Source organism: Ruditapes philippinarum, unplaced genomic scaffold (assembly GCF_026571515.1).
Source record: "Ruditapes philippinarum isolate M1 unplaced genomic scaffold, ASM2657151v2 ctg4540_1_1_1_1, whole genome shotgun sequence".
NCBI lineage: Eukaryota > Metazoa > Mollusca > Bivalvia > Venerida > Veneridae > Ruditapes > Ruditapes philippinarum.
In genome coordinates, this window is record NW_026853329.1 from 1 (window position 1) to 24701 (window position 24701).

Genomic DNA, 24701 nt, shown 5'->3' on the forward strand with positions numbered 1-24701 from the left:
GGAAGGAAAATGAAAGCGGACCTCTGACATATATTTGTACGAGAGTATATATAATAATTAATATCGTTTTAAACATCAAATAAACACGTTTCTCAGATGTCAAAGTAAGAAAATGGCTGCACTCAATTAAAAAGTGCCTTACGTCAAGTTAAATTTTTCTTAAAAATATACAAAAATGGTATCGGGTCCACCGCACTGCGTTGCAATCGAATCCACCGCCGTCTGCGACGAAAACATTTTTTGTCATTTATTTTATAAACAGGCAATAATAATTTCCCAATTTTTTTCAAATCATGGTTAATTTGTGAAAGTATCATTGATCGAATGTGATGCCGATGCATGATGGGGTCGTTTTGCACACATTTTGTATGTGTTTTAACCAAAATTAGGCAAAAGTGGCGTCCCCTCATCAAACTGTACAGAAGTGTTTGCGTAAACGGCAATGAATTGCACCGTGTCCGTGTAATAGGTTGAAAGAGTACATATGTGGGCTCCAGTCTTCACTGAGTGTTTCCAGTTAAAAACATTAAAACATAAAACAAAATTCTGTCATATACTTACCGACAACAGCAAACGGCCATATTTTATCCACCGCTTCTGCGACGAATACTCCACCGTCGCTGCGGTAGGACCCACCGCTTCTGGCGAAAGCTATGGCCAGTGTGGTTACTAAGTGAACGAATCGTGGTGTTACGGACTAATGCCGACCGACTCGTTATTCCATGTATTCTTATTTATTATAGAGAAATTAAAATTACCCTCAACCATGTAGTACTGTAGGACGAATCCTGTTCGTTCGATATCGTTGTTAGTTTTGAAAACAATGGTCACATCTCTACCAAGCTTCAGTGTCTCGTCAGAGGCTTCATTTCCACATATCTTAACAACAAACTCGTCACCTTTGTAATCTAAGAAAATATCAAATGATTATACGGTTAACCTTTCCAAGCTAATTATTTGTGTTCTTATTAACACCATCTATTGTTGATTATGCAATGATAAATTAGGAAGCCAACTGATATACAGCCTTTACAATCGGAACATCTTAGCTATTGTTCTTATCCAAAGGTTGACGGAAAGGTCCGAGAAGGTGCGATTGCCTGTTTTGATGCACGGCAGTGCACGATGACCTGGCTATATGCTTGTGGTATAACAAGTCAGGTCTCAACCCGGTACGGAATTAGACCCAGCCCATTGTAGTCTAGAAAGTAGTTCTTTAAAATTATGAAATGGCCCAATTTAAGTCATCTCTAGTTAGATTGTTCATAATTAAAGTGTATTTATTGCATGTGTGTAGTTTTTGTGTGTTATATGATGACTTTAAAAGTTGTTTTTTGTGTATTCTCCAGGAACTCATTTGTTGGTGGAAGGATTAAAGATGTACTACCCACCAGCTGTCAGGAGTTTTTAAAGTGGTGAATTTAAACAGTGTTACAACAGAATGAAGATTTCTGAAAAAAGTAGATGGCTAACCTATTATATTTTGGGCATCATTTGACTTAGATAGTGTTAATGTTTAAAGTTGAAGACAGTATATAATTCATCAAGAACATTGGAATCCAGAATTAAACCTCAAATTTGACTGATTTACTATAGAACTAATAGTACGAAAATTCACCGGGCCGAGTCCAAGATAAGAAATGTCAAAAATGGGAACTGGTTGATGGATATGGATGAAACTTTGCATCAGTGTTGTGTTTATGAATAGAAGTCAGGAAAATAAAGGATTACTGACAGGTTTTAAAATTTTAAATTTTATTTCAAATTTTAAAATTTGACATTTTAAATTGGGACATATGTTGTTGTTGTTATCTCCCCTTCAAATGTAGATGTCTGCTACTGTGTCAGTAAGCAGGGAGAAAGGTACAGAGCTTTTGCATGAAAGATTAACCACATTTTATTGAATTAAAACTGTAAAAATAAATTTAGAATTAAAAAATGAAATTTAAATTTTGTAAAAAGCAGTTTATAAATTGATAAATTTTATTTTTGCACCCTGTGTTAAGCAATATGCTATAAATCTAGCTTATTTTTATAAGATTTATATAGAAAATGATAATTTTTAGAGAAATGCATCTTAAATTATGGATAAATTATGCATTGAAGGAATTGGGGAGTGTGTGGTTTCAGATTGGTTACATTGATAAAATAAGTGATTGGCAAGCTCATTCCAGAGCTCTCTAAGGGGCCCAAGATTCACCGGCCATGGGATTCGAACAAGCACCATAGTAGCCTATTGCTCATATGGACCACACATTATATGTTTTGATGTTTCAGCAAAGGATTGATGCTGTAGTAATCAGTATGTAAATATTCACTATTGTCCTGTATTTAGATGAAGAAGAACTAACAATTGAACAGGACAAATGTGATTTATATTTTGGAAATATAGGCATTTTCAGTGTAGTGAAACTTGATGTTTTGCTGTGTTGCAGAATGTATTTGCTAGTAATATATACACATAAAAGATTTTCTAGTCATTAAACAGTGTATTTTATGGATAATTGGCTCATTTAGAATAACACAGTTGATATAATTGTTGTTGTTGTTGTAGCTGCTACAGCAGTTAAATTAGGTTAGGTTTATAATGTCTTAACTGCTATTTTCATGCAGGCATGCATTTTTCAGAACACAATATTTATATAAGCTCTCCTGTGTGAATTAACAAATCTAGCCATTTATTAATTAAGACATTATTTTCTTTCTTTTTCAGATATTAGAATTACAGCATAAATGCCCCTTATAATTTTCTTAAGCATGTACTAGTGTTGCATATTTTTTCAGACCATGCAGTTACCAAAGCCTGGGTTTGAGTATATGACCTTACCTTATCCTGGTAAAGATCTATAGAAGGACTCCTTCAGCTCTGTTTGGCAGCAGCTTTGTCAGGACACATTGAGAAGGTAATAACTTATGTCTAGTTTGAAACTTCAGCTATTGGCGGTAGCGCCTCCCAATGCTCGGGTAATATTTGGTAGTTATTTTGATGTATTTCAGGAGAAAATTTCTCTAATTCTGACTATATTAAGACTTCTCAATGATTTAAAGTGGGGGACAGTATGTGTCATCTTTTTAAAGCCTTATTTGTGTGAGAGTTGGCTAATCTTACTTTGTCAGAAGACATATCCCATGGTGATATGGTAACCTCTTTGCTAACCTTAAGATTACCTCTGTTTGTCTTTATTGATATCTTAAGCAAACGATGTAGGGTGTGTATATTGGTTCTTAACTTTATTTACCATGGTATATAGGTAAAAATCATAATCAGTAAGTTTTATTACAATATTGAAGGAAAAAAATTTGAAAAAAGCACATTTAATTGTGATTACTTGTATTTTAACCCAAAATTTCATGCTCTCATTTAAAGAAATTGAATTTCTATTACAATTTTTAAGCAATAAGGTCTTATTCTTTCATAGAAGTAACTGTATGACATTAGCCGGTAACATTAAACTTTATTCAAAGAAAATCCATTTACAGAATCAAAAGATATGACAGAATTTGTAATATAAATTTTTGCGTAAAATTCTATTGGCCGAGCCTGACTTTTCGCATGAAGGTTCATATTTAAGAAATTGTACCGCATTAATGTAATTTGTTAGAGACATGTCAAACCTATATGACTGTATTTGTATAACACTTAATTACTAGGAAATGAGTATAAAGTTTGGCTTTACTTAAATTTTGGATTCATTTAGGTCTCAACCCGGTACGGAATTAGACCCAGCCCATTGTAGTCTAGAAAGTAGTTCTTTAAAATTATGAAATGGCCCAATTTAAGTCATCTCTAGTTAGATTGTTCATAATTAAAGTGTATTTATTGCATGTGTGTAGTTTTTGTGTGTTATATGATGACTTTAAAAGTTGTTTTTTGTGTATTCTCCAGGAACTCATTTGTTGGTGGAAGGATTAAAGATGTACTACCCACCAGCTGTCAGGAGTTTTTAAAGTGGTGAATTTAAACAGTGTTACAACAGAATGAAGATTTCTGAAAAAAGTAGATGGCTAACCTATTATATTTTGGGCATCATTTGACTTAGATAGTGTTAATGTTTAAAGTTGAAGACAGTATATAATTCATCAAGAACATTGGAATCCAGAATTAAACCTCAAATTTGACTGATTTACTATAGAACTAATAGTACGAAAATTCACCGGGCCGAGTCCGTCATTATACCTGTTTGTTTTCAGATAGTCGAAGATTTACAAATGTGAAGAATTGATAGGCCAAATACTGAATGCAATGTCTATTTTTTTCACAAATCTTTACATATTGACATAATGGTCAAACGCTCTTGTAAATTCCGATATAAGAACTGACAAATTTCGTTATAAGAACTGACGTATAGGCTATAGCTCACAATACTATGAACTTCTCCAATGATATCATTTTGAATTATTCCGTGGCTGAATGTTAAAGGGCGGTGACTATATTCGTTGCCGTTATGGGTTTTAATTCCTGAAAGGACTGAACTGTTCTGAGGAGCAAAATTACTCATCTCAAAAAGGTCGCCTTCTCTAACCAGATTTTCGCTATTATAATGCACGGATGGGGAATGTTAGGGTTTTCCTGTCAATAAAGCTGGAAATATATGCGACAGTTCAGTACAGAGTAATTACGGTGTTCCGTTGGGGCCATCGTTTCTTCGCAATGGCTTCCTCTGATGCGAAGAAATGATGGCCCTATCAGAATACCGTAGATAATACATACGTTGATAGATAGTGAGGCTGTCATCATCACAGTCATTGCTGTCCTCTATATCAAGATGTTTGAGTTCAATATAGATATCACTATAGAAATACACTGATGATATCCACCAAGTACACGTGGTATTCCTGAATAACAAATGCATGTACATGTTCACTTTATGTTGTAACAGGAAAACAAACATGGTAAAGCCTTTTTGTCCATCTTAAAGACCCATTATTCCGGACATTGCCCCAAAAATAATTTCATTTTTACTTCTCCTAAGTCTTTTTTTTATATTTTTGATACCACGTTAAGAGTTTCCGAAAAACCATGTTTTGCTTCTTTTGCCTTTAAACAAATAGCACAGTTATAGTGATTTAGTATTTTGTAAGGAAGGTAAATTTACATTTTCCTACCTTTATGGCAAATAATTTCTGATTCAACGATACTTTCTTCAGGTGATAAGTATCTAAAATGCTTTAAAACAATTATTTTAACGATAATAAAACTCGTATTATAAAGAAGAATAAAATGCTGTTATGAGACATAATGTTCCTTAAAATGCCATTAGTTTCAATATGACGTAACCCCCATCTTTGAATGAAGATGAAAAGAAGGCATGAACTTTAAAGATGGGTACTTTTCGACAATATCCCAATGGCATCTTATTTTTAACGGTCTAATAAAATATTTATAAGATACCGAATAAAAGGAAGGAAATGAACGATGCTAATTTAAGCAACCTCGCTATCTCGGCTTCTACTTCAGAAATTATATACTATTTGCAGTAGAGTGTACACTATTGGTTTCTCAAATCTAAGAATTTTGAATAAGAACTGTTAAATATCGCAATGGTTATTATTTAAAAAATGCAGCGATTTGCCGAATCATTTATTTTGTCTGTGCTGAATGGACTGTCTATGATAATTTTTGGGTCAAAGACATTGACGTTCATTTAAAGTGGATAAGAAAACACACATTCACGCGCATACACGCACGCAACTTCATATAAGTAACCAATAGCAAAGCGTGTCATACTGAATATATGAATAGAATGTCTGTATCTATGACGGTTTTATACTTTATAGATACATGTATTCATCTAACCTCGGATACGGCAGTGGGAAGTTCGGGGATGTCAGGTTCTGCGGATCCTCAGTAGCACGTCTGCGTACCTCGCCACAACCATTATCTGTTGCTATGACAACCATGGAAACAAAACGACATGCAAGAGATCGTACAAAATATGTTAGTACAATTATTTGAACAATGGTTAACAATAATTGACCACTATGAAAAAGGTATATTAGCCACGTCACGACAAAACCAACATAGTTCGTTTGCGACCAGCATGGATCCAGACCAGCCTGCGCATCCGCACAGTCTGATCAGGATCCATGCTGATCGCTATCAGTTTCAGGGAACAGCATGGATCCTGATCAGACTGTGTGGATGCGCAGGCTGGTCTGGATCCATGCTGGTCGCAAACGCACTATGTTGGTTTTGTCGTGACGCGGCTCAAATGATATAATTTGGATAAATAATAGGCTGTTCTGTATAATACACTATAGGTCCAGTTCGGTTACTATAGCTATGCTACACGTCCAAATATATACCCGTATCATGCAATGAATATTTAAAAATTCTAGTATATGAATAATACTGTCTTGATAACTACTCATTAAGATGCTTCAAACACGTCAATGACTTAACGATTTGTTTTGAATATAAATTTAAAACGGAGCTAGTGGCACTAATGGTTATATGCATAATAAATCGCCGTTCATTCAAATTGAGCCTGCATCGTTTTCGCATACACAGTGTTAGCCGAACAGCAGCAGCAGCAACAACAACAACAACAGCAACAAAATAATGAAATAGCATACCTGCGGAAAATGCGCATATCGCATTCAGCAAAACAAACAGTTCTTTATTATTGTAAAATGCAGTCATATTTTATATAGAAATATTATTTATTAATAAATTATATATATTTCAATTCCAGAACACTTGAAGTGTTAATATTTATTTTCTTAAGTTTCTCAAGTACAGCAAGAATTTTTAAATATCACGTATGAACATTTTCCCAACATGTATTCAAACAATATTTCCGTACAGTAATAAACGAATAGTACCGTTATAACTACTCATTGAGACGCTAAGCTCATCAGTGAATTAACGATTCAGTTTAATCAGTTATTAGTTTTGAATATTAAAACGGAGCTTGTGGCACTAATGTTTATATGCATTATTAATTTGCCGTTCATTCAAACTGAACGAACATACATCGTCTTCATATGCACAGTATCAGCCGATATTAAATGTTTTCACATTTTACCATTTCAAGAATGCCCCAAACAACAACAAAAAAAAACAGCAACAATAATAACAACACAACAGCAAAACAATGAAATAGCATACCTGCGGAAAATGCGCATATCGCAGTCAGCAAAACAAACAGTTCATTATTGTTGTAAAATGCAGTCATATTTTATATAGATCTAGAAATAAAATGCATTAATTAATGATATATATATATATAAATATTTCAATTCCAGAACATGCGAAGTGTTAATATTCATTTTTTAAGTTTCCCAAGTACGAGTACGGCAAGAAGTTTTAAACCTCATTTATGGATGCTTTCCAAATATGTATTCAAAAAATAAATAAATATAAAAACCCCTTTATAATGTAAAGTATCACTGGATAACCAGTTTTATAGTTAAAAGACATTTCGTGCTTTAAGTTTCAAAAGAGAATATTTCCACTTTCAAAGCATATGTAAATTTATTGATCCTTTTTTAATGTTTCATGCCACACTGAATTTTATCATTCAAAAGAGTTGGAGTTAACTGGATGAATTAATTACATATTTATTTAGATTCGGCACACGTATATGGCCGTTATTTTGCGAAATGGTTGCGTTTTCCTTAAAAAGGCCAATACTTTCAATCCATACAATGAAAACGTGTTTCAAGATTTAAACCATGTTAAAGGTACATCATGCTGATGATTTGATAAATAATTGTCATTTTAATCAGATTAAGTTATTTATATACTCATATATAATGTATACTAGTAAACATTACAGAGTTGTCTCCTATATCATAACATATGAGCCGCGTCACGACAAAACCAACATAATGGGTGTGCGACCAGCATGGACCCAGACCAGTCTGCGCATCCGCGCAGTCTGATCAGGATTCATGCTGTTCGCTTACAAACCCTATAGCAAGTAGAGAAACTGATAGCGAACAGAATGGATCCTGATCAGATTGCGCGGATGCGCAGGTCGGTCTGGATCCATGCTGGTCGAAAACCCACTATGCTGGTTTTGTCATGACGCGGCTCATATATAATAACATTGTTTAATAATGATAGTGTCTTAAAACACGTATTTATTTAGGCAAATTTTACATACAGTTTTCTACATTTCCTCACAGGGCATTATAGTATATAAGCAATTGCGCAGATCTTTACCCTTGCATTTCGTTTAGGATCGATGCAATCAAGGTCGCCGAGTCCAGATATTTATGAGTTTCAATAAAGCGCAAACAGAAGTAACTTATACACATTACTTTTCTGGACACAGATAATAAGAAATTTGAAAGTCGAAATACATACGTTTTAAATTCTAATGATAATTCCGGTATGGTGCTTCACTCTGTCTATCCCGCGGGTACATGCATGTCGTTGCGAGGGACAGCTTGGACACAAAAAATGCAAGAAAATACATTTTATTCTGCGCACTAGCTGCCGATATCTTGTCTGAATCCGAGGAGAGTGGACAGGAATAACAAGAAAGGTTACTAGGGTGTGTGAGCCCCTAGTATGTACAGACGGCTTGTAAGGCAGACTATTTGGTTGGAACCAACAGCCATTATCAAAATAAACTTCTTCATAATTGTTACTGGTTATTGTATATTGACCGCTTAATACAGTGGCATACTTTCGGCTAAAAATTATGCTCTTTGGCTAAAACTTTGTTGAAATTGCACGGAGGATAAATATCACCACTCTATGCTTCCAACATAAGAAGGGGTTTGTACTCCATGCAAAGGCGACATTTTGTGCATGCATAGTTGGTCCCTTATTAAGGATACATACATACATACATGTACGCACACACGTTCGAACAAACAAACGCACACATACATACATACATACATACACAACCAACAATGATATTCAGATGTTAATCATCACAGTAAAGGCTCAAAGTTCTTGTAAGTTTATATTACTTACATAATAAATTAACAACAATTTATCATTTCAAACTTTTTATTATTTCAAATGATATAATTCAATCTCTGTACAAAAAAAGTAAACAAAAATATAAACTAGGAACAAAAAGAGCATTTAACGTCGAGTATATACATGTATATCTTGTTAACATATACTAGTATATATTTCGTAACAGAGAATTTCAAAACGTTGATCAGGGACATTTTGCATAAAAAGGAAGAAAAAAATATAAAAATAAACTTTTACAAAAATTAGAACAAGCTAAAGTATCAGTACAGAAAACTCCGAGTAATTAACTATGTAAAATTTTTACATGTACTTTTACTTATTGTTGAAATACATCTATTTTAAACAGTTCTTATCGGCATTCATTATCAATTTTTTCCCGGTAAAATATCAAATAGTAACATAATAACTATTGTGTAAATTTGTTATTGTAAATTTAGTAATTTCCGCTGATATACCGTGTTGCCGATGACAACGTGGTACTTATCTGATCATAGACACATTTGCATACGAAGCCGATCTTAGAAATATGTCAATCTGAGCAAATGACAGTAAGAGTATTAATTTTAATTGTTCAATTAGCTGAAAAAAGTACAGCGGTACTAAGAGGGACATCCTACTTTATGAATATAACAAAAGACAAAAAAACACCGAGATGAGATTCAAAATTCCAAAGGGACTTTTTCTGCTGTAAATGTGGGTTGAGTTGTATTGAGCAAAGAAAAGATGAAATAAAGTAACGTAAAGATTTTCGACTAGATGCAGTGAGTAAAGCTATAAACAACTGAACAATGTGTACTTACAGAACTAACTATTAAACAATCAAATTGTACTAAACTTAATCATGAATACTATATTCGAACCCCATGATACCGGTGTATCAACATATCTTGCGATACTATTGTCAACGCCACCTACCGACTGTTTATATTGACATGCTCTAGTAATATTGGCTATTTAAAAGTTTTCAAACATTTTGACGAGTTTCTGAAGAAAATATTTCACATATCCTACCTTATTTTTATTTTACTATCCGATTCCTCCATTGCATAAATTAGTCCCTCTGCAAAACACACAATTTTTTTAATCATTGAAGCACACGTTTTTATGTTGTTTAAAGTTTTTTGTATTGTTTTTTCTTTCAGATATGAATACAAGAATGCTTAAATAATAAAACTGCAATGGCTTTCCATATAAATAACATTTTTACCAGTGCACCGGTAGCATGAAGTCTGTTTAACTACGTCATACAAAAATGGTCGTCCATTGTTTACATTCGTAGTGAGCGAGAATTTCAGAGTAACAGAACTCTGTTATGTATAAAATACATAAAATGTATAAAATATGTACACCGGTATCGTGGAGACCCGGGCTATGTATCCTTAATAAGTAAATAGTAAATATTAAATATTAATCAACTAAAATCCATCAATGATAGTGCACACATCAGATTCTAATACATATATAAACTATGTAAAATATTAACACATGAATAATTTCCTGACTAAATATAATTTACACCGATAAATTATAGTAATATAATATATTTACAAACTGGATCAAATAACATTTAATGGAATTCTTAAGTGTTATAGCCTGAGCAAAAAGTGACCAAAGATCATGATTTCTTTTTGAGATTGATAATGTTATAACAACGAACCATAATAAAAACAACAATTTTAGTTCTATATATTTGAAGCAAAAGATAACATCAAAATATTTTTGTAGCCATATTTTAAAAAAAAAATTCTAGCCCTATTCAGTCTAATAACGATAAGAATTTTTTTATTTCTTTTAAAAATTGTTAACAAATACATGTACTTTTTTTTTTAAATCAATAGCAAGAAAAAACCTACAATCATTTATCTTATTGTTAGAACTGTAAATATACTATTTTGTATCAACTACCAGAACGATAAATTAATTATATGACGCCTTGTGTTTCAATCTAACAGCACCATTTTCCTTATATCACAAACGTTAAATATATAATTATATGTCGTGAAACTGTCATTAAGATGTTGTTGTTTTCGGAATGTTCTGGCATATAATGTGATAAAAATCTTACATTCGTTGACGTTATGGACTTACATTAACTTAACCCTTAGCCTGCTGGACCGGGTTGTTCAAAACGTTGGTTAAAATTAACACAAACCAATGTTTGAACAACCGGATCCTGGTGGCAACAGATTCTACTCATGTTACCCGTGCAGACCATAACCTACCGGGACACTCGATACGTCTGATCATGGTATGTACTAATAGAAATGTAGTCAGTTAATATTTTGAAATTTCCACTAAATTTGACGAATAATTATGTAAATTTTGAAAGACAGACAAGTCCATTTAAGATATCTACCATGGTAAGAGTTAAAGTTGTCCGAACAATGCGATATAGCTCCACAAACGCACCATTTATATAATACTTTATCAGATTTGTTTCATATTAGCCAATATCAAATGACAACTCGTGTAAAATCTTATATATCTTTAACATTCATCTACATTACCCAGACCTGGCTGGTTTTCTGGCAAATCTAGGACCTTGCCTACAACATCATTAAAACTTGCCATTTCTAAAGCTTTACAAAGATTTTTCAGGGTAGCCTCTTTGTCCGCATATTGAAGCCATATTTTCAGTACTTCCAGAATGTAAGCAGGAAAGGAACATAAATTCTTATGAAACTTCTCTTCCTCAGGCGAGGTCTTGGGTTTAGGTAGTTTTAGGTAGGTTTCAAACATTTCATGTCTCCTCTCACCATGTATGTTGTTGGCAACGACATCTAACGTTTTATCGTCTTTGTGTAGAATTCTGTCAAAGTTCGGGGATTCCAGCCGTTTAGAAGACGAACTAAAGCCCATAGCCTCTGTTAGGAAAGAAGTTAGAATTATTATAAAAAAACCCATACAATATCGCAATAAATAATGGTACTACCGTATTTTGTTTGAAGATAATGCTTTTATTTGTTAGTTATTTATACCATATCATTATTTCTATATGAACATGTATATTTCAAGTTCAGCTAACTATTTAGTGTAACTCTATACGTTTAGAAGTGCATGTATACTAAGTTACCAAAAATATATTACTAGTATTCATCCTCTACAGCACTTATATACTGTAACGATATGTTTAATTAATAGGGGTTTCATAAAAGCAATTAAAACTAATGACTTGTCACGCTGTTCCATTAATATTTAATGCTGTTCCATTAATATTTTATCGTCTCGTTATACAAGAACAAACAAGTACGCATTTTAAGGAATATATATGAATGAAACAAGGGCGGTTTAGAAGTGTGTGTGTCAATATACATGCTTTAAATTTAGAGCGAGGTTTGACAATTCATCCGGATCTGTTAAATATTTTTTCATCATCCGTGATGGTTGATTTTAAGGTTGTCAATTTTGTGCATAGTCTGGTGCTAAGGGACACAAACTGTGGAGCTTTTATCAGTTCATCACATTTTATTCAAGGCCTTAATTTCCACTGAATGGCTAGTACCTACCTATCTCATTGATGGTTACTGCTTCCGGACGTTCTCCCCTCACCTTGACATCGTTATCACCATCTGTTTCCAAGTTTTCTCCATCTAAACTACTTCCATTGCTTATCAGAGCCCTTTTAGAGTCATATGCTTTTGGAACATGAAAAAAAATAACATCCAAAATGAAAGCGTCGATTCATAAATACAGCTAGTCAAATATAACATAATAGTAGGTGAAACATTGTGTAAATTGCAATTTTGCCATACATAGATTATAAGAATTTCTAAAAATACAAATAAAACAACAACAACAACAACAACAACCTACTACCACCACCAACAACAACAACAACAAAGAAACAACAACAAAAAACCCAAACCCTCTAAAAAACCAACAAAACAAACAAACAACAACATCCCCCCCACAAAACAACAAAGAAATAAAACAACAAACAGAAAAATTGAACAAACAAAACTAAAACAACATTAAAAAAATAAACAGTAAAGTCCAATAACAATAGCAAAACACACAACACATAAAAGCAACAAAACAAACAAAATCAAAACCAAAAACATTCAAATGAACGGAAGGAACGAAGACAAATACATCTTCGTGAATTTGAAAATGTAAATTACTCTTTAACATACCTATATTACTCTGTGCCGATGTTTTATTTCTCTTCTGCCAACGTGCAGAGATAATCGCACAAGCTATTACTGCTAGGAATGCAATAAACAGAATGCCACTAGGAATCCATATTGGAACGTCTGCTAAAGGATTAGGCTGACGTCTGTTCTCTTCCAACCTGTGTTCCAAAGTTGTTGTTTTCTCCGTTACTGTTTTCACATCTTCATTACCTAAAATAAATAGGGAAATGGGGCATTTTGAGAAAACCCTGGTGTTTTGACGTAAATTTTAAAGACAAAATCGCAATGATGACCCTACATCTATCACTAAAATAATCGTTACATTGGTTTCTTTAAAAGTTGTTCAAAGATATTTTCCTCACTTTTCCTCCGCTGACATCCCGCGATGCTCTTGGTTGAGCATTGTAACACCGCACTTTGGGGTCAAACGCACTTTGGGGTTCGACCCCAAAGTGCGTTACGTACTTTGGGGTCCGACCCCAGAGTGCGTTACGCACTTTGGGTCCAATTTCGACCCCAAAGTGCGTTAAACAGGTACATATGCATTTTTTAACATCAGGCAAACGACCGCACTTTGGGGTCATAGAAAATTAATGTTCATTATGTTTTAAATAATATATTATAGTCAAAGCTAATGGTAAACAAAAAATCAAGGTATAAAATAGACCCAAACATGTACCCTGAATTATAGTAGAATCAATAGGGATTTAAATGGTCTTGATTAGTAAGACTTTAGTGAAGAACTTTCACCAAATAAATCACCAAATAAAGAATTTGTATCAATTATTAAGCTTAAAATATTTTTTCTCAAATTTTTTGCTATTTATTTTAAAAGAATGTACACCTTTCATTAACTCCATTGTTTTTAGCTAAATGCATTATATTCCCGTTTTTTTATTTACACATTTTATAGAAATATGATAGTCTTAGCATAGACAAAGGTATAAATTCTGGGAAATCTTAGTTAGACATTTCAGTAAAAAATGTGCCTGATAATATGTTGGACGAGCCATTTATTAAGCTTAATGTGACATATGAGAAACTTGACGAAGCGAACGATGATTTGTAGAATATTGAACTTCCCAACCAAAGAAATGCCATACCTTTCGGATTTCTTGAAAAAGTGTATTAGTAAATTATCGACCCGTAATTATTTTCGTCTGAAAGTGTAAATAGAAATTTCTACTATAACTAGGCCTATTATATTATTGATAATTTTAGTCCGTACACCGACTGAGTTCTGCCTCACTTTGAGAGGAAAATAATAAACTAAACAACAATGCTAAATAAGGAAGGAAGTATCTTGAAACATAACTGGAACACGTGTTATATCCTTATAACGACTGACACCTTGTCAACCATTTTCATAGCGATTTCCCACCTTACAAATTCATGAAAACGTGACTTATTTGTGTTTTGCTCAGAACAGGTACGTTAATTTAGCTATTAATTACAGAAAGTCATTGTGAACTGAACTTGGTAGTAGTGATCCATTTAATTTAATGTGTTCCATGCATTGCATAATTTTGTTTCTGTTCTGCACCTTGAATATCTAACTTATCGAAAAACATAACATTTTGGCGTAAACAATCGAGTGACACGTACATGCTCGGAAACATTTGTTCGCGGTAGAACTAAAAATATTCGACTTTGTCGCATTTGCACGGACACACGTTTTTAAATGTAAATAACCGTGTCAAAAATCATGATTGACCTCGAATAAGTGGCATCCTGTATTATGCCATGCATTAATGTGTATGATTCAATGGTCGGGCCTCATCCAAATTGCGAACATAAATAAAGGAATCTACACAGAAGCCATAGGTGACACCTTCGCGATTACAGTTATTACGCTATAGTCGTTGAAAGGATATCACACTTTATTAGTTCTCTTTAAAAGATATATATATATCTCGGTCTTAACACTTGATCATGTCTATTTTAACTTCTATAGCTTTTATTTATAAAATCATTGACTACGCTCCTCCTAATACGTCAAATTAATATCGCCTTGCGCTCAACATCGAACCTTTTGCTCCATCTCTCGCCCTTTCGCTCCACTACTTTCGAAAAATATCGATTTACAAATTTAAGAAATCCTTCAGGAGTAATTTATTTTGCACGAAGGACAAGTTCTTATTACGGGTTGATAATTTACTAATACACTTTTTCAAGAAATCCGAAAGGTATGCGTTTCTATGGTTGGGAAGTTCAATATTCTACAAATCATCGTTCGCTTCGTCAGGGAGAAAAGTTCTCCAGGGCTTAATATAATTTTCTTTTTGTAACAGCTTAGATCATTGGAAACCTAAATCAATCCTACACGGAACTACATTTTCCGTTTTTCGAAAAAATACAACTTAAATAAATAACAAGACAAAAACATAAACAATACTTACAATTAGGCGTTAAAAACGGCCTTCCGCTCTATCTCGGAAATGCCGTTCGCTCGTTTTACCGTACACCACAATTTTGAAGTGGAGCGACAGTTTGCCAGGCGTGTAAGAGCGGAGCTTCAGAATAATTCTCACTGGGGGTATAGAGGGGATTGTGGGGTATCGATCCCCCCAGGGGTTAAAAATAACGTTTTAAAGGCCCATTATGCTTTTATTTGTTTTTCTTAAAAGCTTTTTTATTTTGATGTTCTTCTATATTATCCAAAAAATACACATTGGCCAATTACCTGAACCATCTTTTTCATCTGTTGCTTTTTGGTAATGATGATTATACAGTTATAGTGAATTAGTATTTTATATGGAAGTCAAATACTACAGTGTTTTAACTTCTTTTATGACAAATAATTTCACATTTATCGCTACTGTATTCAGGTAACAAGCATCTTACATTTCTCAGATACCATTATTTTAACATTATAAAATTCATGTTTGCTCTTTCTAAAGAAGTATGTAAGATTCGAACAGTCGTTACGGGGCTTACAAATACCCTTAAGTTTGTTGATTAGCTTAATAATGTATTTGTAAAAATCACTATTTATAGTCCGATCGAAAAACTTGATGTTTCACCAAAACATTGCAATAGAGTACATTAATAGTTCTTTGGAAAAAATTATTAACTGCATTTTATTTTATTCCCAAAAGTTATCACGTAAATGACCGACAGAACGGGTTATTTTTCGCAGCATCTTTTAATTCTAGGAATACACAATTTCTGTACTAGAGTATTTTGAACGGTGGCATAAGTGACATTTTTTTTTCATACTTTTTTTGTTTGTTTTTCGTACATATTTTTGTTTGTTTGTCGTACATATTTTTTTTAGTTTTGAATACATACTTCTTTGTTTAGTTTGCATACATATTTTATTTTAGTTATTTTTGTAAATATTTTATTTTTGTTTTTTTTCGTACATATTTTTACATGACTCCATTTGCAAAGTAGAGGTTTGGATAATTACACCATTTGTAAAACACCATTTTCAAACAGTTCGCCATCTGTAAATTGCAGTACCCCATTTGCAAATGCCATTTGCAAATACCAACATTTTCATTTTTGGAGGTATAAAAAAATAACAACACTTTTTAGTATATATATATATATATATAAATATATAGTCCGCGGTAACCCATAGAAAAGTTCTGCATATGGTCTCGATGTGGTTAACATTTGTCACAAGGCGCCTTAAAATCTTTCATGGGGTTTCGGAGATAAGGAGCAGACATGAAACCCAAGTCTTTATCCTTTGACCTGTAGGTGTGACCCCGACCTTGAGCCGGCACACCTGGCATATAAGTTCTGCACATTATCTGGATGTGCTAAATAATTGACCTAAGTTTCATAATTCCCAATTCTCAGGGGGTGGGGTTGAGTGGTGCATGGAATAATAACTGGTCACCAATCAACATACCTTTCCAAATAGACACTAATATAAAAGTATATAATAATAAAAAAACAATAATTATATAAAATACATATAATATAAAACATGGGCCGAAAAGGGTCGGCCGAAACCAGACTTGCCCGGCCGAAAACGACTGGGCCGATTCCAAAAAATGGGCCGAAATGTGACCAAACCACTGCGCTAGTTTTATACTCAACTATGGACTGTTATGGGATTTGAAGGCTAAAATATGTATGAAAAACAAAAAAAAAATATGTACGAACAAAAATATGAATGCAAAACTAAAAAAAATATGTATACAAAACTAAAAACAAAAAAAATGCAAATGTCATTTTTATGCCACCGTAATTTTGTTATATGAACACATTTTTTTAGATATTTCAAGTGGTAAAATTAATGAAACTTTTATCACTTAAGCATCATAAAGTATTGATCGCCATCTTGAACTCCACCTCAAATATTTAAATGTCGCAGATAGAAAATAAGTCAGTACTCAGTATTTAAGCAGAACTCAGATGACACCTTTAAACCTCTTAAACCCAAAGTGCGTTGATATGTAGCATATTAACGCACTTTGGGGTCAATTTCTCAATTTTGACCCCAAAGTGCGTTGGACCCCAAAGTGCGGTGCGAATTTTAACGCACTTTGGGGTCGGACCCCAAAGTGCGTTTGACCCCAAAGTGCGGTGTTACAGAGCATAACAAAGGTACGTGTATCTATTTATATAGTTGTGAACAATGGATGTTCGCATGTTCCAATCTTAATTTATTTGTACATACCTTCTGTTGGCTTCAGGGTACATCTACTGTTAGATTCCTTCGAAGTGGCGTAGTACCTGTAACATCGGCGTGCAATACATAAATAATAAGGTAACAATAATACTTTTAAAATTGTCACTTAATAATTTGATTGACAGCAATAATGACTTACGAGGGTGCTTCAAAAAGTAATGTTACTTATGTGTTTCCATACTTAAATCGGACGGTTTTAGTTCAATAATTCTATTCAGGTAAATACCTACACAAGCACGAAAATCGCGTGCAAATTGCTTCAAAAATAATAAAGATATCCAATATATTAGTACGTATATTATTACCCACTAATACACTCTCCACAATGTCCGGGATTCCCTCCTCCACATCTAACGGAACCATACCTGTTCTTAGCGACACAATCAAGGCCACACTGCTCGCATTTCGAATCATATGATCCCAGTACACGGAATGTTTCAGGTTTACATTTCTCACACTTGTAACACGACCTGAAACCATGCTCATCTTTAATCCTTGTTTCCTGAAAAAGTTGTTGCTGTTTTGTAAATAGAAGCAGACTACATGTTTTATACTATACTTTCGAATAACTTGAAACTTGCTTTACATGGCATGTATGTTATTACCAGCTGTATGTATATTTAATAGATAAACACATCTTTAAAGTCTTTCAAAACATATTTTAAGCTATTATAAGGCAAAAAAGAAATACCTATTATTCTTATTTTATGCTTTTATAAGACAAAAAAACCTCATCATTCTTTTTTTTAAGATATTATAAGACAAAATCACTACTTATTATTTATATTTTATGCTTTTATAAGACAACAAAATCATTATTCATATTTAACGCTATTATAAGACAAAAATATTTACTATTCAAACTGTTCAATAAATAAACAGCAACATAATTAACGTTACAAATAACAACAACATTTTTCAAATAAATGATCAGATTCTTTAACAGACGGTAGTTAAGAACGTAGCAAGATAGAAACCAAATATAAATGAACTAGATTTCCAGGTCTGATTCTACAACATATTAAGACAATCAGATATAAAATGGTCACAATATTTTTTATATTTACAGTTGTATCCCATCCTATTCCTCCACCAATACACGACGGACATTCCTTACAGAATGCTTGCCCATTTTTCTTCACTTTGTAGAATGTGTACCCCGTACATATCAATTGGTCCTCTCCATTCGCAAGTACGATGACATTCACAAAGTAAGCAAGGGTTACTACTCCAATAAAAATCTGTTGTACAGGTATTCCCATCTGTGTATAACAAATGAAGCATTGTTTATATTTTGTTATTAACTTATAATACATGTATAAGCCATTTTTTATAATTTTTGACAAACAAATTTTAAATGATAAAAAATTAATATACAGAAAATACATTTGTTTTCAAATATGAGTCAATTGTTATCAATTGCATCTTGCTAGTTTACATTCTAATTTGTTCGATAAATTGTACAATTGTACATCAGTTACATTGGAAAACATATCAATTCCTCCCCAGTTAAGTGATATTTTGTTGATACTTAAACTGTTTGATAATTAAGCATCGCATTTTATGAAGCAGTAAGTTAATCATAAACCTATTTGTTTCCCTATTTGATAGTGAAGTGTCTTACCTACTTGTCCACAGCAAACATGTGTATGAGAAAATTCTGGAAAAAACGGAAACATTTTTTTTTAAGATTCAGTTTTATGCATTTAACTAAAATATATAAACACATGGCGATTTAACATAAACATACGGAAGAGCATTAGTGCCAGGTGTATGTTTTTTTATTACTTACTTACTCGAAATTTCGACTTACTAACTCGAAATTTCGACTTACTAACTCGAAAATTCGAGTTACTTATCTCGAAATTTCGAATTACTAACTCGAAATTTCGACTTACTGACTCGAAATTTCGAGTTACTTATCTCGAAATTTCGACTTAGTAACTCGAAATTTCGACTTATTAACATTACGAGAATGGCCAAAGTTATTAGTTAGATGGTATAAGATATAGTAGGCAGTGCCTTTGAACGATGGAGATGGAGAAACGGGTGCCTGGACAAAAACTATTGAAATTTAACTTAAACTTAGTAATGGCATGTACACACCCGACCTAAAAAAACAAGGCTTCCTTTAATTTGTACGTTAAGGCGTTCTTCAGACGTTGTATTGTATCCCATCTGTTCGAACATATCTTTTCACTAATCATATTCTTCTCATCCCTGTAAAAAACCGATCCTATACTACACGTGTGGGACATCTGAGGAAAGTATCGCAGCGTGGCCAAAATAGGGCGTGCTGAGGCCTTTGTCAAAATTGTTGGACTGACTATATTTCTTGTAAAATCGGATGCTTTTATATTATTCCCAACATATATATAACAACAAGTATCACTTTTATCAACTTTTATCAACACAATATCAAAGTATTAGTAAATAATGAATAACGTTACAAAAACATTATTAGTATAAAGAAACGTGACAGACTAACTGGCGTATACACGCCATTTAAAACTTATTTAACACATGATATTGCACAGTTTACAATAGGGTGGGTTTTGGACTTGTTGTTTCTCCACATGGTGGTTGTATGTGTGCTTAAGAAAAAGAAACACCCGGTTAACACAGAAATGTGGAAAGTGTGATTTTACACCCCCCCCCCCCCCCTTCACAAAAAAGCGAAGGATATGTTCAGTATGTGTGGACAATTTGACCCTATAAAATTGTTCTGTTAAATAAATGTTAAAGGTGCTCTGTCAATGTGCAACAGCTTCACACGAAAGAAAGTATCTTGAATTCAATCCTTGTTTTCACCGGCAACCAATGAAAGTCGTGCAATGTAAGTCGAAATTTCGAGTTAGAAAGTCAAAATTTCGAGTTAGTAACTTGAAATTTCGAGTTAATAAAAAACATACACCTGGCACTAATGCTCTTCCGTATAAACATACATAGTATAGCAACATAACACAACTTGTACCATAGCACAGTATTGTATATGCGTAGCATGGCATCAAATTGTAAAACACACCAACACAGCACGGCACGACACATAATATAATTTCATTAAGTTAGCTTACACTCATTTAATATGATCTATAAAACGTAACGTAACATAACAAAACATACTAATTAACGTAACGTAACTAACGTAACATAACGTACGTAACATAATATAATATAACATATACCATAGCATAAATTCATAACAAATCAAATATAGTTCATAACACAACATATATATAGCATAGCATATAGCATAGTATAGTATAGCATAACAAAGCAACAACGTAACAGAACAACGTAACACGTGACCTCAGCCTACATTCCAACAACAATATCAAAACATTTAATTAAATGTATCATTATAATTGAACAAAAAAAAATGGTGGCTGTAAATATGAGTTGCTCTTATATTCAGGTGAGACTGTATACATGCATACTTTTGTCACAAAGAGGCGGTTGTTTGTTATGATACGTAATAATCTATTTTTATTTGTTCCTATTTTAAGAATATATGGGAATCCAGCATACAATGTATAATTTTAAAGTCTCGTGATTTGTTGGAGTCTCGCCAACTTTACTCCTTTGTGGATCGATGCCATGGAAATTTACTCTTCAAATATTATATATATACTGAAATCAAAATGTTTTTGAAGACATTTTATAGTTATCACAGAACGAAATGTCATACCAGATATCTTTTTTCCTCAATATAACCAGTTAATATAAGACAAAGAGACTTTTTTGCGTTGCATCATCCAATGTTTGTAAACAAATTTGACCTAGTTTCACGGATATCCCAGTTTTTGTCGCAGTAAATGTAACCATTGAAATTATATCATTGTAAATGACTTATAAACCTTATATATGATACAATATTGGCCTCAAAGTGTTCAAAAAAGTTATGAGCCATTAAAATAATCAGCAAATCAGTAGGATTATATAATACTTTAGAACGAATGAAGTCACATGACATGTAATGAACGTCTCGCATAAATTAAAACTGCGAACGACCGAATTGAACACCGTCACTTAAGTAAGTACATACTTCTCATACTTATTGATTACTAGTTGCATTCCGTCATCTATCTATCTTTTACAAGAAATTGAATTATTTTTCAAAATACATGCAGATCAAGATTCTAATTTGTTTCTAATTTGGTAAGTTTATGGTTCAAGATAGTTAAATTTTGCAAATAGTTGCCGTATAATATAAAACAATGAAAGTAGTCATTATTTTGAAATACAAGGTATAAACTAATTTACACTTACCTTTTAAAATCCTATAATTCACGACTGATTATTGCAAAATTCACCTAACGAATGAATCACAACATATCACTACGCGTCAATGAATTTGCGAATGTAAGGCGGTTCAATAAATATAACGTCGATCACGCACTCTTTTTTTGTACTATTGGCAACCATAAGAAACTATTCCAATTTTACGTATGTTACTATATATGTAGATATATTTATAAACAACTAAACGTTCTAGAATGTTAATTTATAGGGCACTGCACGCATACAAATAGAACTTAATTATATCTAATATAAAGCTATGGAAATTTACAATCGGTACGTGTTGCAGACGATATATTATTATGTTTTATTTGTACTCAAGTGAACCTGATTGAGAAATCCCGTTTCAGTTACAAATGAACAATTTCTACTTGACAAAAGATAAAAGTATTATTTTTAATTTAGAAATATAAATGATATGTCTTGAAATTTATTCGGCTGGAACCGAATAGCCTGTGCCACCAGTATAAAGCACGTCTAGGCTACACATCGACTGACCAGACCTAATACTACTGTCTGACCGCTTTAAATTTTCTTTCTAAAGGCCTCAACAGACGGTAGGATTTAGTTGTACAGCACTAATTAGAGATAAGATGTACAATTTTCAAAGCTATACAACACTTGCATTCAGACGGTAATTCTTTACTGTAAGAATCTTCTGAGGTTTCCCCTGAAAAGGATCCCTTTACATTGATCCTTTACATACTTTACTCACTTAATACTTTTTTCGCCATGAGTAATGATTGAAACACCTCCATTAAAAAAAAATATATATATTTTTTTTTTTAATGTGAAGCCTGACCGAGACTCAAACCTGGGACCCTCGGAATACCGTACTGCGGCTCTACTGACTAAGCTATGTGGCCGCCTACAAACTACCTCCCCTCCCCAAATTCATGTAATTAGAGAACAACTCAATATCGTGACATAATCATTTTCGGAATAATTTGAGATTCGAACACCACACAACTTTGGGTCTCCTGGAGAGTTTTTCAACATCATTTTTACCCCATCTTACTACTATGTTTACCTTTTAGCCCTAATTGTTCTGGAATTTCATTCATTACATCCATTATCAGGACATAATTTGCTTATCTGTTACTTGTCATTGTGGGAGGTCTGTAAAAATCGGTAAGACAAGATTTTCAAAATAGAACATGTCCTATCCCCTTTACATCTCGACATAAGGTTTCCGAAATCAAGAAATAGTAGCCTTCACACATTAAGATTTGTCTGTACGTCTTAGTTTTAATTGGTGTTGTACTTCAAAATCCTACCGTCTGTTGAGGCCTTAAGCGACCACCTGGCAACAAGCAAATTTATTGACAGACTTGACCGCATCTATTGTGACCCTGTTGCAAATGGTAAACATTCACATGAAATGTTTGTTTCAGCCGACAAAATAAGTATCGGACTAGGCCTTTTACATACTGCTGCACAATTTTTTCATGTTGAAATTCTTTATAAACTTGCAGTTGAGAATTCTCCAACAAGGGAAAATCCACAAATTATTTCAACGTTGTTTGCTTACTACGGTTTGCGTCATATTATCAACAAAATTTTACAACACATTTAAAGCGCAGCATGTCCAATGATTTGTGTTTATCGTGTTCGGTTAATATTGATAATCTCAAATACGTACAAGAAAATCATTGATGCAAAGCATCAAAGGGCGACGCCAAAAGAATTTGATCCAGATTTGCACCTAAATACTTAACAAAAGATGTGTACTTTATAGCAGTACCATTACATGTGACCTGGAGGCTAGGGCCAGTTTAAGTTGAAACTTAAACCAAAGAAGAATAGACTCTGTCTTGCCAAGATGCAAAGACAATTTATAGTCAATTAAGCAATCTTATAAGACTTATGCTATAAGAAAGAATTTCTTCAGATTTATTTATGAGACACAAGGATTCCTGAGTCATCAGCATATAATCACTGGCACGAGTATCGGACCTGGGAAGAAAAAATATGACCAGATTGATAAAAAAACTGTGTTTATAAAAACCAAAACAAAAAATGTAAATAATGATCCCCTTTAAAAATATACTATCAACTTGAAGTATATTTTTAAAGGGGGTCATTATTTACATTTTATTTTGGTTGTTGACACTTTTAAGATGAACACAGGTTTTTTTATCAATCTGGCCATATTTTTTCTTCCAAGGTCTGATACTCGTGCCTGTGCATTATAATAAAAGCTTATTGCTTAGGGTTGAAGACATGTAATTGACATATATTAGACATAAAAGAGGACCTAAAATGAACATCAGGGGGACAGCATAGGTACTCCCAGAGCAGTAGTAGAATGAGTACCAGCCACATCAACCAGCTACTATCAGAGATAAGACTTAAACCATGTAAGAATGTCATTATATATGGCAGATGCTTGAAGTTTCATGAAGAAGAAGAAAAACAACTTCTTCATCCCAGATGTGCAGTATAGTGTGTTCAACTGTATCAAATGCCCTTTGTAGATCTAAAAGTATCATGCAATACTGCCTTTGTCCATTTCAAATAATGCAATCTGTTAAATGAATCAAACATGTGTCAGTTGAAAAACCACTTCTAAACCCTGACTGAAACTGCCTGACCATGACTCGAACCCATGACTTTCAGAAGACCAACTGAGCTATCCAGCCTGCTACACATTTTCTCTTTAATAATGAAACAGTTC

The 24701-nt window shown here is 33.2% G+C and overlaps 2 protein-coding genes and 1 long non-coding RNA gene across 3 annotated transcripts; 1 reads left to right on the forward strand and 2 right to left on the reverse strand.

The window, feature by feature from the left end:
* Positions 1-765: 765 nt before the first annotated feature.
* On the reverse strand, positions 766-6967 carry LOC132736500 (tumor necrosis factor-inducible gene 6 protein-like; the record flags this gene model as incomplete). The annotated part of the gene is given in 4 exon segments (XM_060723637.1): positions 766-908; positions 4712-4836; positions 5798-5888; positions 6577-6967. Coding segments are annotated over 4 exon segments (426 nt in total), but the record flags the coding sequence as incomplete, so codon positions are not given.
* LOC132736501 (uncharacterized) lies at positions 1288-4169 on the forward strand. The gene is made up of 3 exons (XR_009626589.1): positions 1288-1737; positions 2785-2903; positions 3887-4169. It is a non-coding gene; the product is annotated as an uncharacterized LOC132736501 (long non-coding RNA).
* Positions 6968-8959: 1992 nt separating the features above from the next.
* LOC132736502 (uncharacterized) lies at positions 8960-22103 on the reverse strand. Its single transcript, XM_060723638.1, has 8 exons — positions 21995-22103; positions 19350-19385; positions 18793-18987; positions 18031-18227; positions 17714-17769; positions 13078-13287; positions 12451-12579; positions 8960-11808 (listed from the first exon to the last, which is right to left on the reverse strand). The coding sequence occupies exons 3-8, from the start codon at positions 18985-18987 to the stop codon at positions 11432-11434; spliced, it is 1164 nt and encodes a 387-aa protein (XP_060579621.1). The 5' UTR covers positions 19350-19385; positions 21995-22103; the 3' UTR covers positions 8960-11431.
* Positions 22104-24701: the final 2598 nt, after the last annotated feature.

Coding starts and splice junctions, on each gene's coding strand:
- LOC132736502 (XM_060723638.1), bottom strand. CDS start 18,987: ATGGGAATACCTGTACAACAGATTTTTATTGGAGTAGTAACCCTTGCT. Junction 12,580..13,077: donor ATCGGCACAGAGTAATATAG/GTATGTTAAAGA, acceptor ATGTTCCAAAAG/CATATGACTCTAAAAGGGCT. Junction 11,809..12,450: donor AGTAACCATCAATGAGATAG/GTAGGTACTAGC, acceptor CTTTCCTAACAG/AGGCTATGGGCTTTAGTTCG.